At 31.3% G+C, this 17,105-nt stretch overlaps 1 protein-coding gene and 1 pseudogene across 1 annotated transcript; one reads left to right on the top strand and one right to left on the bottom strand.

Annotated features, from left to right (window-relative positions):
• The first annotated feature begins 4,212 nt into the window (after positions 1-4,212).
• LOC139865911 (caffeoylshikimate esterase-like) lies at positions 4,213-14,539 on the top strand. The gene is made up of 8 exons (XM_071854013.1): positions 4,213-4,390; positions 4,507-4,539; positions 4,648-4,774; positions 5,063-5,209; positions 11,923-12,053; positions 13,626-13,763; positions 13,864-13,962; positions 14,103-14,539. Exons 1-8 carry the CDS (start codon positions 4,388-4,390, stop codon positions 14,388-14,390), a joined length of 966 nt encoding a protein of 321 aa, XP_071710114.1. The 5' UTR covers positions 4,213-4,387; the 3' UTR covers positions 14,391-14,539.
• Positions 14,540-16,081: 1,542 nt separating this feature from the next.
• The window catches only part of LOC139869218 (sulfate transporter 4.1, chloroplastic-like), a 73,024-nt pseudogene continuing 72,000 nt past the window's right edge, over positions 16,082-17,105 (bottom strand).

Here is a 17,105-nt window from a genome sequence, read left to right as displayed (position 1 = left end):
ATAAATTATTTGCGCATGCTTTCCACCACTACATTTGAATTAAATCGAGTTTTTTATTATTTAGTGAACCGATCATATAATATCACATCATCATGATCGTGTAAAACTCGATCAATTTGGTGGAGACCGAGACCGTGTTTATAATTGATTAATTTGACCGAAATGAATTGGAAATTCATTCAGTTAAGTGAATACTAATCCAATATCAGATTTAAATGATTATTAATTTGTCAACTAAACTAGAGATACCAACTAGATAATACATACTATACATGTTCAAAAACATATAGAACACTTTCATCATTTATTTATTTTACATTTACATCAATATCACTTGGCCTGCCTCCTTTAGGGAGGTCGAAGGTTCGACCCCCGTTGACTACATATTAAAAACACAATTTCATCTCTGTCATGAAGTATCCACTCATGACACATTTCTCATATCATTTGAGGGTAAAGAGGGGGGGGGGGGGGGGGGGGGGGTTACTTGGCCGTGCCCTTAGATCGGTTTCAAAGTTTCCTCCCGGGCAGCGATGAGGGCGGGGTTATTATCGCTGCATCGGCATAGTCGAAACGGAAGATGATCGCAACGGGTGGTTTAGTCCCCCTCGAGTGATCTCAATCGCTGTTAAAAAAAAACACTTGTAACGTAGTATTTCTAATCAGTGTGCACAATATATTTTTTTAACCACAAGGCCACAACCACTTAAAATACTCGTTAAGACTCGATTGTCCACTTCTAATAAACGAGATTGTGCCAATTCCAATTTTAAACTACCGCATACTTGTTACATAGTTTTCAACTTAGCGGTATATGCAAAACTATATATTATATGGGATATAGAATTTGACTACTAGATAAATGTAACATTTACTTCAACCAAACAACATTTTTTTTTTTAGAACGACATTATAATAAAAAACTAGCAAGACGCTAGAAAGATTACAAAGAGTTCAAAGGGAATTGAAGCCAAACATTCCAATCAATCTTAGCTACCTTAGCTCTAGAAAATAACCAATCAAAAGAAGAAACCACAATACGATCTAAAATGTGACTTTTCTTGAACAATCCGAAGTTGAAGACAACATCGTTTCTAAACCTCCAAATCGACCAAAGAGCTGCTAAACAAATGCAATGAAGAATAAGAGAGGATTTCGGCTTTGGCGAGGCCGAGGCTAGCCAATTCCTAAGCTCCAAACCATTATACCATCTAGGCATCAAAATACCCGTCCACGAAGTAATAAAGTTCCAAACTTGAACCGCCGTCGGACAAGTAAAGAAAATATGAGGTCCTCCAAAACATACCCACAATCGGAGCAAGAAAAATTTGTGCAGTTAACGTTGCGATCTTTAAGATTCTTTTTGTCTGGGAGACGGTTAAGTAACAAACGCCAAAAGAAAATGAGGACTTTAGACGGAATCACCTTATTCCAATAGGTGCATCGAGAAACATCCATCGATGTATCCAAGAAATGACGCAAGGAGCTAACAGAAAAGGTGAGATCAGATGTAAGGGACCAGCACCACTTATCAATCTCCTCCGAGCAAGAAACCTGAGATAATAAGTTAATAAAAGAAGAAAATTGATCGGCTTCAACTCCACCTCGTATAGGTCTACGCCAAAGCCAATACCAAGAGTTATTTTGCCATTTGTCCGCAACTGAGCAGAACTTATTCACCTCTAGTGAAAATAGACGAGGAAAAAGCTCGCAAAGAATATAGCCGTGGCACCATCTATCAGTCCAAAATTTGGTGAGACACCCATTGCCAACTTTGATATACATGATGGAAGAATTAAGAATGTGAGCAGCATGCATGGTAACCAAGCAACTATTAATTTTACCCCAACAACTTAAAGGAGAGCATTTGATAGCTGGGAAAAGACCATCAGTTTGTACACCATGAGTAACATGAAGAATTTTAACCCAAGTTTGATCCTTATTATGCACATACCTCCATCTCCATTTATAAAGGAGAGCTTTGTTAAGAGAATCCATGCTAATTACTCCAAGACCACCTTTATCTCTAGACTTCAAGATGTTCTCCCACTTGACCCAATGAATCTTTCTATCACCCAAATTGCCACCCAAAAAAAAATTCGCTCGAATGGATTCAAGACGATTAATAACACATTTGGGAGCTTTAAAGATGGAAAAAAAGAAAGTACCAATGGCGCCAAGCAAAGACTTCACCAAAGTGAGCCTACCACCAAAAGAAAGTAGATTAGCCTTCCAAGAAGCAAGCCTTTTTTCAGCCTTATCGAGAATAGGAGACCAATTAACAATACGATTCATATTGGCACCCACTGGAAGGCCTAGATATTTAAAAGGAAGAGAGGCATGGGCACATTTATCAACCAAACAACATTTGATGTGTACCTTAATAGAATTTGACTTGTAATATAAATTGAACCACGATAAGCATATTATACTCACGATAAGCGTACTATACACGAAAATATGGATAAAAGATAAAGATAATGAGCAACATTTGTGGAGGAAGAAGAGTTGAAATATTGGTAACGAATTAAAACATTCCGTAAATCACGTACTTAGTCGTTCATATTTGTGGCGATTGTAGATAACGTGTGTTAGATTCTTTTTTTTTTTGTATTTTTTTCCGAGAAAGTCCACTATAAACGAGCTCATTGGTTCTCCCATAGCAGGTACACCTCGGACATCGAAAACCGAGACGTCACCCCGATGTCGGGTAAAACACCTTCAACTGAAAATCCCTAATTAGGTTCAACGGAATGTCTTGGGCGTTTTTAGGTGCCAAGAATCGAACCTGAGACCTCCAGCTTCACAAGAAGTCTTGGTGGCGACTCGAAGAATCCCGAATGATTATATTTCTTGTTCTTTTAAAAAAATAAAATAAATAAATAAATAAATACAACTAGGTGAAGTTTACTTTATTGGCCCATTTTTAATATAAATAAATTTAATCCTCCTTTCAACATTATTTGAGTAAATGATAAAAATTATGCGGCAAAGTATATTAAGAAAAGAATATCATATGAAGAAACAAAAAAAAAAAAACATACGTTCTTCATAGTCGGACAACCAGTGCGAGCTAACACGACCACACAACCAAAAAAACGGATCAAAGATAATTACATAGAATTAAGTTTATCTTCCAAGTTTTTGCCCTAAAAACTTCAAGTTTTGCCTAAAAACCTTCATAATTTACCTAAAAACCTCAATTTTTTGCTCAAAACCTCGATATTTTGTTCAAAAAAATTACTACGTTTTAATTTTTTTGCCCCGGTGAAAAAATAACTAGTTCCGCCACTGTCAACACCCCTTTCATTAGTATGGAGAATTGATTTTAGACTTGCTCCACCCTCTAAAGAAGTATCACAACAAAAGAAGGATTTATCCTCCTGTTTTGTCGGGTATCCAAAAGAGTGAAAGTGAGGTTCACACCGTTCACTTGTGGCTCTTATCCGTTCATTGCTTGAGACCCCTCTTTCCTTTGAATATACCCTTGAAGCTCCTCATTCACCACAGAGTAAGAGGTAGACATAACACACCTCATAATCTAGTGAACCATAATCGAATAAAAATCATAATGTTGAAGTATAATTTGAAGGAGAATGTCCATTTTACCTTGTCATAAGCTTTGTGAATATCGATCTTAAAAGCATACCGAGTCTTTTCACGCCCGAGAATGATAATTATGCATATGCTGTTATGTCAATATGATATTACATGAGATGCGTCATCGACGCCACATACTGAACGCTGGTTGATTAATATTCATAATGTCATCCAAACATTCCTTTATGCGATTAGTAATGATTTTACTAATGCACTCACAAAAGACATTGCAACGTTATAGTGGGCGATAAGCGATGATCACCGTAATTGATCTCTGAAACTCGCTTAGCATTGATGAACTAATCCATAATTATTATTTTATAAATTACATTATATTAACTAAAAATAAAATAATAATAATATTATTTGTACAATAATTATTCATGTAAGTTTTGATGTTTAACATGGATAGTAGTAGATTTTTCTGTTATTGCGAACACATTAGTTTATTAGTTTATACAGTTAAGCAAATTATTAATAATATTAATAATATCTTTTTGAAAGTAACTATAACAAAAAAATAATTAGCCACTTGCTAAATTCAAGAGATTAAACACTGTAGACATACAACTCCGCAATATAAGTAGAGATCACGTCTCATACTCCACACACACATCATCTTTTCAAGTTCTCAAATTCTTAGCACGTCCTATCCAAAGTTTTTTGTTTTATTCAAATTTATCGCAACAAACCTTTTATTCTACCATATTTCAATTTCCAAAATCTAAGGAACAACACAAATATTGTGATTTTAACGAAGATTTGAACAACAATACTCTGTTTCATCATGGTATGCCCCTGTTCTTACCACTCATGTTATATTAATAATTCACAGTTAAAGTTCTTAACTTTATGGATTATTTAAGTTTTTATTTTATCGTTCTTTTATATTTTTGTTATATATAGGCATCTGAAGCTTCAAACTTCAACTATGAAGAGGTATGAATATTTATGTTTATTAAGGTTTTTAGATAGTGCTCTGTTTTGGTATAAATTTGCATGAAATTACTTGTGGCTTATTATAAATTTCCTGTGAATTTTTTTCAGGAATTCATTGTGAATTCGAAAGGATTAGAGCTGTTTACGTGTCGATGGCTACCTGTAGATACGGAACCAAGAGCTTTAATCTTTCTTAACCATGGTTATGGCATGGAATGCAGTGTCTCCATGAAAGGTCAGTTGACTTTCGAAGGTCAAACTATCTCCTTAAATAGTCATTAACAAAAAGGATTATTTGGTTCATGATTAAAAGTTGATAAATATGATATCACTTTTAAGAATGTTTGAAGTACAAAAATTGGATTTCCATAATCAAGGGTGTTATGGATAAACATTGAATTTGAATATTACTATGTTTGACTTGCTATGTTTTGGATATTAATTAGATTAGATTATAACTTATAACTAAAATTTTTAGTAGCAAATTATAACTTGCAATCAATAATTAATGAAATGTAAACAGGAGTTGCATTAAGACTTGTGAAGGCAGGATATGCAGTTTATGGAATTGATAATCAAGGTCATGGGAAGTCTTCTGGGATTCAGGGTTATATCCCCTCTTTTGATGATTGTGTTGATGATTGTTCAGATTTTTTCACTAGTATATGTGGTAAGTTCTTATTTATTTTTAAGAATTTAAATATAGATAGATTTGAGTTTGTTAAATTCAACTCAAAATGTTATACTTTTCAAATTTGACCAAGTCAATTAGGACTTAGTTAAATAAAGGTTTTGATTGGCTTTCTTGTTTTATAGGATGACTATGAAAACATGTATACAATTCATTTATTAGTTTAATAAACATCAAAGTTAAAGAATTTAGTAAAAAATATTTATGTGTTATAAAATATCTAGATTGTGTTATAAAATATCTAGATTGGATGTTAATTTTATTATTATTATATTTATTGTATAGTAATATTTTATACTATAAATAGACATGTATGGTAACCATTTAAGGTGTACCATTTCTCTTGAAATATCAATATCAATATTTCTTCTCTCCTTCTTCTCTCTTTTTCTCTCTTTGTTCTTATAACCATTAAAGGTAGTTATAAGCCTACTGAATTATAACACGTTATCAGCACGAAAAGTTTAGTGTAATTAAAAGATATCTCAAACGATCACGAATCACTAATCAAGGTATGAAATTATTAATAATTTTCAGACTCGAATATATCAAATTTTGGACTACTAACATTTATATTTATGTTATTTAAGTTATATATGGTCGGTTATACCACCTGAATTATATTTCTGTAATCTAACTTTTACTAACTTCACTAACATTTATATTTATGTTATTTAAGTTATATATGGTCGGTTATACCACCTGAATTATATTTCTGTAATCTAACTTTTACTAACTTCACTAACATTTATATTTATGTTATTTAAGTTATATATGGTCGGTTATACCACCTGAATTATATTTTCTGTAATCTAACTCTTATTAACTTCACTAACATTTATATTTATGTTAATAAGACCTCATGATTGTACGCAACACGTCATTTGACAACACGGTACTTTATGTACGCAACACGTCATTTGACAACACGGTACCATGGGTCGAGATTAATTCCGATCAATACGAATACGACGGGGTCTTTATATGTTATCTAACATTTATGATTACTTATGCAATTAATCATTATTTATTTCATGCATACTAATGTTTATTCTTAAATTTATAATTTTAAAAGTTAAAATAAAAAATAGTTTGTATTTTTATTAAAAGTAAATCTTAAAAGTTAAAATAAGAAAAAGTAGTTTGTACTTTTATTAAAAGTAAATCTTAAAAGTTAAAATACAAAAAGTATTTTGTATTTTTATTAAAAGTAAATCTTAAAAGTTAAAATAAGAAAAAGTAGTTTGTATTTTTATTAAAAGTATATCTTAAAAGTTAAAGTAAGAAAAAAAAAGGGATGGTAAAATGGAATAGTTTTTTGTCAAAAATGAAGTATTGAAAATGAAGTGGTCTCCTTCTATAACTAAAAAAAATATATACTTTTATCAAATGAATTTTTTTGTGGCCGACAATTTCAAACACGAGTCCGTGTTTAGTTTATCAAGAATATCTCTTGCTTTGGTGAAAGGTCACGATCACGATATCAGGTGTTGTGAAAGAATTAAAAAATTGGTCAAGTGGCCTTTTAAAAACTAGAAAAAAAATTTAAACAAAAAGTTTTTTTTTTATATATTTATAATTTACGGGTAACGTAAAAAAAAGGAAGTTTTTTTTAAAAAAAAAAAACAAAGAAAGTGTTTAAATGAGTTTTACAGAAAGGGGGAAAGCAAAGTAAAAAAAAACTTTTTTCCAAACAAAGGTAAATGAAAGTAAGACTTAATACAAGAAAAAAGTAAACATCTCCTAGACGTGATAAAATCTATCAATGATAAGTATTAGACTTGATGAGCTAAATGTGACAAAAATGTTTCAACATGTCTTATGTTAATTTTCTAAAATAAGTTATTATTATTCCGAGTTTAACACATATACATATGTTAATTAAAAACAACCTTTTTGTTCTTATGTAGTGTTGGGTTGCAATTTTGGTTGTATGCCATAATTCCATCCAGTAGAGTGACAATAGAAAACTTTTGATGATAATCAATAAAAAACTTTTTTCCAAACTTGTCAAATGTTTTGTTAAAAACGTGACCGTTGAAAAAAGGAGGTTGAATAATAAAACTTAAAAAACAAATTATTTTTTTAAGAGTGTGCATCAAAATGGCCCGTTTAATAATGGGGAGTAAAAATATAGTCAAATTGTTTCAACGAACAAGGGTTCAATTGGATGTCTCTTAAAAAAAATCCGCGGGTACGGGTGATGGATCCAATGGATCCGCATCCACGACCCGCGGGTGCTATCCCTAATTGTGACAAGTACAAATCAACTAAAAGTCTAAAAAATAAATGCTCTTATAGGGACCAAATGTTCACAATAATTGCCTAAGCTAGATATGAAACAAATAGTTCATAAAAAAAAAAAAGGTCGTTGTGCGTTTTCGGGATGATAGCCGAAATACACTTACAAAAGTAGGTCAGCCGTCAATTCTTTATGGCCATATCAACGTAGATCAATAAAATCATTTATGGTTTTGATAAAAGATTAATTAAAAATTAATTGTTTTTTGGTCTTGGATTCTCGTTAACAAAAGCAAAGGTTGTTTTTGGTTGCCACAACAAACAAGACAGAGGTTGTTGACTTTTGTTGTTAAACATGGCACAAGTGAACAATAACAATAGATTATTGTTTTTGAAAAGAATAATGATGCGTTAATTTTATTGTATAAAATAAAATTAAAGAAAATGATTTTCATTGATGACTATGAACAAACGCAAACAAAGTGTTTGTGGTATTTGGTGATTAAAAAAAAAAGTGCATCTAAAGCTTCTACTGAAAATAATATGCATCTAAAGCTTCTACTGAAAATTAATGTGCAAGGTACAACGTATAACTATATGGTCAAATTCATTTGAGCCTTCGGAGTCACAAGTATATGATGTATATATATATATTACTCAATTAACAAAATAGTAAATCTAAATTAATTCATATGAATAGTAAAACGAAATTAATTAATTTACTATTCACATAAAAAAACGCATATGATAAAAAGCGCATCGCATATGATAAGCGCATATGATAAAAAGCGAATATGATGAAAAGCACAACGCATATGATGAAAATCGCATATGATTAAAAGCGCATATGGTGAAAAACACAGCGCATATGATTAAAAGCGTATATGGTGAAAAGGATATATGATAAAAAAAAAACACATATGGTGATTTATAAAAAAAAAAAAAAAACACATATGGTGATTAATGGAAAGCACATATGGTGATTAATGAAAAGTATATTGTGAAAAAGAATCACAAATGTTTCTTGAAAGAATTCAAGGTAAGATATATGAACCAATTCATCCATCATGTGAACCATTTTGATATTTCATGGTTCTAATAGACGCATCTAGCGGATGGTCTCATATTTGTATGTTATCAAGCCGTAATATGGCATTTGCAAAGTTTCTTGCACAAATTATTAAATTGAGAACACATTATTCTGATTACACCATTAAAAGGATGAGACTTGATAATGCTGGTGAGTTAACATCTCAAGCATTTAATGATCATTATATATCTACAGGGATTGTTGTTGAATATCCAGTTGCTCATGTGCATACACAAAATTGGTTTAGCTGAATCAATAGATAAACGCTTACAGCTAATAACTAGACAATTGATAATGAGTACAAATCTCTCAATATTTATATGTGGACATGTAAATTTACATGCTGCGACATTAATTCGCATTATACCATGTGGAAGTCGTAAATATTTTCACTTAATACTTGATTTTGGCCAAGAGCCAAATATTTTCTACCTTAAAACATTGGTTGTGCAGTGTATGTTCCAATTGTATCACCACAACACAATAAAATGGTTCTTCAAAGAAAGATGATAATATATTTTGGATATAAAACATCTTCAATCATAAGATATATTGAACCCATGATGGGTGATGTTTTTACAGCACGTTTTACTGATTGTCATTTTAATAAAACATTGTTCCCTAGATTAGGGGGAGAAATAAAAATAAAAAAATAAAATGATGCTTCATGATGTGAACATCAATTAAGGTATATTGAACTCGCACAAAAGAATGTGAAACGAAAGTTCAAAAATAATGCATATGCAAGAACTTGCAAATTAATTACTTTATGCATTTACAGATATAAAAAAGTGACTAAATCATATATACCAGCGATAAATGCTCCAGCTCGAACTGAAATTCCAAAAGCTGGCAATAATGTCACTGTTGAGTCTTTGCCACGCATCAAACGTGGAAGATCAATTGGTTCCGAAGATAAAAATCCTCGAAAAAGAAAATCAGCTGATAATGAGGTAAGAGAAAGTGTTCAAGAAGAACCACAAATCAATATTCCTTCTGCAGAGGATATTGATAAATGTAAATACTAAAATTGCGATAAATTATGCAATATTATGGAACCGAAATGAAACTAAAATCTCTATGAGATATTTTCATATAATGTTACAATGACATCATGAATAAAGATGATGATCTGGAACTAAAATCTGTCATTGAATATACAAAATGGACATGATTGAGCTCAATGGAAAGGAGCAATAAGAGCTGAATTAGAATCGCTCGATAAAAGAAAAGTTTTCGGATCAATCGTTATCACTTTTAAAGATGTGAAACGTATGGGATACAAATGAATTTTTATCCGAAAAGAAATGTGCAAATGAAGTTACAAGGCAAAACTAGACTTGTAACTCAATATTTCCCACAAAGACCAGAAATGAATTAGGAGGAAAAATTATCCTCCTGTAATGGATACAATTACTTATTAGATACTTAATCAACCTGGTAGTTATTTAAATGCATCTCATGAATGTTGTTACTACTTATCTGTATGGATCACTTAATAGTGATATATATATGAATATACCTAAAGGGTTAAGGTATCATAAGCATCTAATGTAAAACCCAAGGGAATATATTCCATTAAATCACAAAGATTTCTAAGTGAGTTTATACAAACGGGACGTATGTGGTATAACCGATTAAATGACTACTTGATAAAAAAAAAGGGTATAAATATAAACTTATTTTGCACGTATGTTTTATAAAAATAATGTTCGGATATGAGATCGTAGTTGTTTATGTCAATGTTCTTAACATCATATGAACAAATAAAGAGATCTATGAAATCATTCAACTTCTAAAGAATTATTTTGAAATGAAAGATCTTGAAAAAACCAAGTATTACCTTGGATTGCAAATTGAGCATATGCCTAATGGTTTACTTGTACATCAGACAACTTATACCGAAAAGATTTTAAAACATTTTTTTTAAAGACAAACTCATTGTTGTTAGATCACTCAATATTGACACTGATCTATTTCATCCCTGCGAAGATCATGAAAATTTTAACAGATCGGAAGTTCTATATTTTAGTGCAATTGAGGTTCTTATGTATCTTATAGATTATACAAGATCTGACATTTCTTTTGCAGTTAATTTATTGACAAGGTTCAGCTCAGCCCCTACCAAAAGACATTGGAATGGGATCAAACAAATAGTTTGATACCTTCGGGGAACTACTGATTTATAATTATTTTATTCTAACAACTCGAAACAAGATTTGTTTGGTTATACAGATGCAGATTATTTATCCGATCTACATAAAGCTAAATCTCAAACTGGATATGTATTCCTAAATGGAGGCACCGCAATATCATGACGTTCTCAAAACAAACACTTGTTGCAACATCATCAAATCATGCCGAAGTGATTGCATTACATGAAGCTACTCTGGAATGATTTTAGTTAAGATCAATGATACAAATCATTATTGATTCTTGTGGACTAGAACGCTATAAAAGCGTAACAACTATCTATGAAGATAATACAGCTTACATAATACAAATGAAAGAAGAGTATCAAAAATGACAGAACAAAACATAAATGCTGACGAGGCGCTAAAGCTATAAACGGTCTTAACGGTCATAAGTTTGATGGAAAAGAATGGTATATTGGTAAGGCTCAGAAAAAGACTGAAAGGGAATAGGAACTGAAACAACGGTTTGAACAAACCATGAAGGAGACTGTAGACAAATCACGAGGGCCAAACTTGTACATAAAAGATTTAGATGATACAGTTTCAGATGAAAACCTCAGATTTTTCTCATATACTCAAGATATCGTAAAAGACAACCAGATTAAAATGAGATACGTTCAATCAACAACTCTGCTGATCTTTATACCAAAGCACTGCTAACTGCTATTTTCAGAACACACGTTCATAATATTGGCATGAGGCATGTTCAGAAGATGTAACAACTCAGGCGTTGCCTACTTGAGGGGGAGTCAACTTTATGCTGCACTCTTTTTCCCTTAGCTAAAGTTTTATCCCAATGAGTTTTCTTTAGCAAGGTTTTTAACGAGGCAGTACTAGTTATTCTCTAATAAAATTGTCATCCAAGGGGGAGTGTTATAAAATATCTAGATTGTGTTATAAAATATCTAGATTGGATGTTAATTTTATTATTATTATATTTATTGTATAGTAATATTTTATACTATAAATAGACATGTATGGTAACCATTTAAGGTGTACCATTTCTCTTGAAATATCAATATCAATATTTCTTCTCTCCTTCTTCTCTCGTTTTCTCTCTTTGTTCTTATAACCATTAAAGGTAGTTATAAGCCTACTGAATTATAACATTATGGGTATTTTAAAAGTTTACATTTTTATTAATGGGTAATGTTTATTATTATCAGAAAAGAAAGAAAACAAAAGAAAAATGAGGATCTTGTTGGGAGAGTCAATGGGAGGAGCCATGGTTCTCCGGCTACATAGGAAGAAGCCAGAATATTGGGATGGTGGGGTCTTGGTGGCACCCATGTGCAAGGTGTGTATAATCCTTTTATTCCTCTCCTTTCTAACCCATTCAATAATGGCAACAAATATATACCATGTGTGCAAAATAATATATAGGGAGTAATATTAATATTTATATAAGTTAAATTTAGCTACATGTCCATGCATCTATGTTGACAACATAAACATTGATATATCACAAGATTTATGATAAAATAATTTAATTTATTGTTACAAAATGTGTTGTACATTTATCTTCAATATGGAATGGATTATATATATATTTGTATACCAAAATATTCTAAAAATGATTGTCACCGAAGATAATATAATGTGTACAGAAAAATACTACCAACCAGCAATACGTGGCCTATGTTTTAACATGTGTCTTTATTATCACATAATGAAAAGGAATGAAACAAGGAAGGATAAATAGTAGAAATTTTAGATAAAAGAATTTATATAAAATTACGATGGTTTAACGATGTATATGTATCCAAGATAGCTACATGGATTTGAATATATTAAACAGAAGTTATATGAAAATATTGATCTTTTTTTGAAAGTGTTGCAACGTAGTTCATGACTAGTATCTTTGCCTACTATAGACGTTAATGCAAAATATACACTTTTTGCTAGTTATCTTGCATGATTGTCAAGCATCATAATATTTTTCTTTATATCAAGCATCATCAATATTTATTCTCTTTTTGTCAAGCTGATAATAATGTAAACCTTGAAAAATCGCCTAGTGGTATGAAATGAAGAAAATCTTTAGTCAACCAAAATATATACGACTATCAAAAGTCAAAAGGTTGTCAAGTTGTCATTTTCTAAATTAGTTATCGACTACCTCCAATTATTACATAAAGTGGCTTTCATGACTTTTCACGGATACTTATGGATTCCACTAAACACCTAAATGAAATATATATTATATATATATATATATATATATATATATATATATATATATATATATATATATATATATATATATATATATATATATATATTTAATAAAAATGGGAGAAATGACCTTTTTCTATATAGGCTATTCGATAAGTGGAGGTATTTTTATTACGTGATAAATAAAATTGGATTATTTCGTTACTGTTTCCAACTCTTTCATTGATCATATCAATATATGCTACTATTTAGGTTTGAACCTGAAACTTTTTATTAGGATATAAGGACTAGGTTATCGATAATTCAAAGAAAAAAAATAGGAGTCTTTCTATTATTAAATAAGTTTTCTAGAATAATAAGGAGTATTGTTTATGTTGAATCTATTTGCTAAAATGTCAATGCCATTACCAAAAAAATAAATGATCAGCCAACAAGAATGACAATAACATGAATACCTAACATCCCAAATTTGTATTTCCAAATATAAATTTGTAGGTTTGATAATGCTTAGCAGAATATTTTATTTTATTATAAATAATATCTCATCTATAATATATTTAATTGTTGCGCATTGTAAATCTCTAGACATAGACTATGTTTAAGAATTCAAGATTGTAAATAATATATAAAATATACGAAGCCTTATATATATATACTTATTTGCTAAGTGAATTTTTTGTATCTATTTATTCAGATAGCAGATGACATGAAGCCACCTCAATTTGTGATTAGTGTGTTGACAAAACTTACAAAAATAATTCCAACATGGAAAATTGTCCCGGGTCAAGATATTGTTGATGTTGCTTTTAGAGATCCGGAAATCAGAAATGAGGTACAAATTTTCTTTTTATCTATCAATGTAATTATTTATCTTATAACAAAATTGTTATAATCGTTGTGATTAAATGCTCATTCGGTTATTTGTGTGATAGGTTCGTAATAACCCGTTGTGCTATAAAGGTCGATTACGTCTACAAACTGCTAATCAACTGCTAACCGTTAGTCTAGACCTTGAAAAGAGGTTACATGAGGTACATTTGTTACATTTCGTTTTCTTTGGAATATAATTATAAGGAAAAAGAACTTGTTACATACTGTATATATTTATCGTAAGATTTTTCTATACTAATAGAAAAGAGTTTGTTAACGCGGCAATTTTTTATTTGTTTAGGTAACATTTCCGTTTTTTGTGGGCCATGGAGAAGCGGACAAGGTGACCGATCCGTCGGTGAGTAAGCTTTTATATGAAAATGCTTCAAGTTATGACAAGACGATCAAGTTGTATCCTGAAATGTGGCATTCTCTTTCGTACGGAGAGTTTAAAGAGAACATAGATATTGTTTTTGCGGACATTATTAACTGGATCGAAGGAAGAATATCTAGTGGAAACTCGAGATTGGAAAGAGAACAAAAGAACGCAAACGATGAGATTTCAAACAAAACAAAGTTGATAGATTGAACACAAAGATGATTAGATGAATACCTGAATACGTTGTAATCAATATAATTGAATTGCGAATTCGCAGATATTAAAGAGAAGTGTTATACAAGTATAATGTAAACAAGAAATTGGCTTTTATTTGTTATGAATACAAAAGTTAAGTTATTCTTTAATTGGTTTTGAAATACCAATATCATGAGTAACACAGGTTACTTAATTTAATTTGAATTATTAACAAATCAAGTTGTAGTAATAGTAAATCAAGTTGTAAAGTTTGAAGGGGATCGAGATCCTCGAGATGCCTTTAATTATATTATAATTTATAATAAATAAATAAATAAAAACTATTTTTTTTAACGGCAAGATTGTATCAGTGTATCATTTATTTCAACGACACTCATTATTTATCCATATTTCAGGCAGATTAATTAATAGGATGGGCAGAGCGAGGCTCGAAACCATGACCGAACCCTAGCCCCAACACACAAGGTGAAGGGGATGCCGTTGAAGCAATGCTTCATTGGCATAAAAACTATTAGAAAACAGCAATATCAAGATAAGCTCAAATTATTTAAGAGTAAAACGAAATGATTAAACAAATTCACCACAAAACTGTCATATATATAATTTTTATTTCCCTTGAAATTATCCGCTCATTTCATAGGCTCGGAGGTCTCGAACATCTTGTATTGAATCTTCACCAGAGGAGGTTTTAGTACATGCGTTGCCTGAACGGATTCACCTTGAGGGTTTCTTCCTGAGAGACGATAAGACTGTAATGTTCACTGCATAAAATAATTGGGTAGATGGATTCCAACATCCGTTTGGTTCCCCATCAGCCCTTCTTCTGCCTTTTACTCTATCTTGCCCTTTAGGGAATTTCGAAGTGAATGACTCATCAGTGAGACAGTGACTCCAAATCTCACTCTAAATGCCGTCCAGAAGTGAAATTCTTATTGGTGACAAAACAAACTTAACGGAAAAATGACCTCGATAGTCAATAGCTTCATTGTCATGTCATGTCATGTCATGAAACTAACCGCCTTAAATGCACAACATAAGCTCAAAAGAACTAAGCCACTTATTAGATATGTCCAATACTAAATGTGACAATTTAAGCCCATTTACTTACAAATTAGGTATTGATTAAGTTTTGAAGCCTACAAATTCAAGTCTGGGAGAATTTATCAATAAATAAAAGATACAAATTATTGACTGCCTAAACACTACATAATCAACAATTAATGGGCACTTGTTACATTGATTAAACTTCTAGACGAATTTGGGGAATTGGTGAATATCAACCACACAAACATCAAGTATCCATACAAAGATCACTCTAAACCCACTAATGAAATGTTTTGAAGCATGATCACAATTCGCAACATGTCAAGTACTTGTAGCGAAACTAGTGACATCTTGATACTCAAAATGTACCAAACGGATTTTGATTTTCGTTGCATGCATACATTTCATCAAAATCAATGTTTAATTACAAAAACCACATTATAAGTAAGTAGACCAGTGTTCATCCTTTCAATAATGGGATGAAAACTGTGAACATTCACAGCAGGAATACACGCAAGAGCATACATAACAAAATAACTTACAGAAGGTAAGAAAACTAAAAAGAATCATAAGTGTTGCGTTCAAAAGAATATAGTCTATACAAATGAATTAAAATATGATTTTCAAATGCATATGCAATCTCATTGATGAGATGTCCTCGATAGTAAGGGTTCCAGTTGAGGATCACATTCTTTACAAATCACTGAGCTTTTTTCACCCGACTCCAATTCAGATGTTGATAAATCCTCCTTTCTTTTCATTCCTAATCGTTCCAAAAACCTGGAACTTTTGTCACGAGATGATTCGGGCAGTTTGGGTGAGTTGTCTGGATTAGGAACGTGTTGAAGGCAAACTTGAACAGCGTCATGCACTCTCACAAAGCACCACTTTTTACCAACTTGCTCAATGAATCCAGATTTTGCTAGTGTCAATAATACTTCTTTGTTCGGGTTGGCAATAGCTATCTGCATCATGCAATATAAAATTATGATGGAGTATCCGGTTGGGTAACGAGTGAAAACGGGTATTCGTTTGTATGGGTCGAGGGTGTTATGTTGGGTTGACTCAGAAACACATCTTTGTCCGTTTTAATTTACTTAATACGGAAGTAATTTTTTTAATCAGCTTTACATGAAAGGTGTATGTACAACAACTATATTACTAATGTCATAATATAAGTTTTTAATAAGACAAATAGAAAGTTGTATGCTTTCAAAATATGCTCCGGGTTTATTTTTTTAACGATATTTGTGGTACCTGGATGTCTCTTGAATTGTATTCAAGATACAACTCTTTCAGTGCTTGAACTGCACTAGAGTCGACATAAATAACCGCTGAAAAATACACGAGATTATTTAAATCTTCACTTAGTATGAAATCCAAGTGAAAAACTGAAGATATAACATGGAAATACATATATATAGGCTACAAATTAGAAAAAAACGCAATTGATCTAAAAAATAAATATAGTCAAACATATTTAATGAGAAAGAGAACTTACGTCCCATATCTAAGATTACAAAATATATCCTTTGAACTTCTGGTCCTTGTTTGGTGGATTGATCAACCACAATTTCATACTCCCGAAGCCTGATGTTATATGAAAACATATTTGAAAGTAATTTATCGGGGGAAAAAAAAAAAAAATGATACCAACATTCAAGT

Source organism: Rutidosis leptorrhynchoides, chromosome 9 (genome assembly GCF_046630445.1).
Source record: "Rutidosis leptorrhynchoides isolate AG116_Rl617_1_P2 chromosome 9, CSIRO_AGI_Rlap_v1, whole genome shotgun sequence".
Taxonomy (NCBI): Eukaryota; Viridiplantae; Streptophyta; class Magnoliopsida; order Asterales; family Asteraceae; genus Rutidosis; species Rutidosis leptorrhynchoides.
This window is presented reverse-complemented; position numbering and strand designations above follow the sequence as displayed.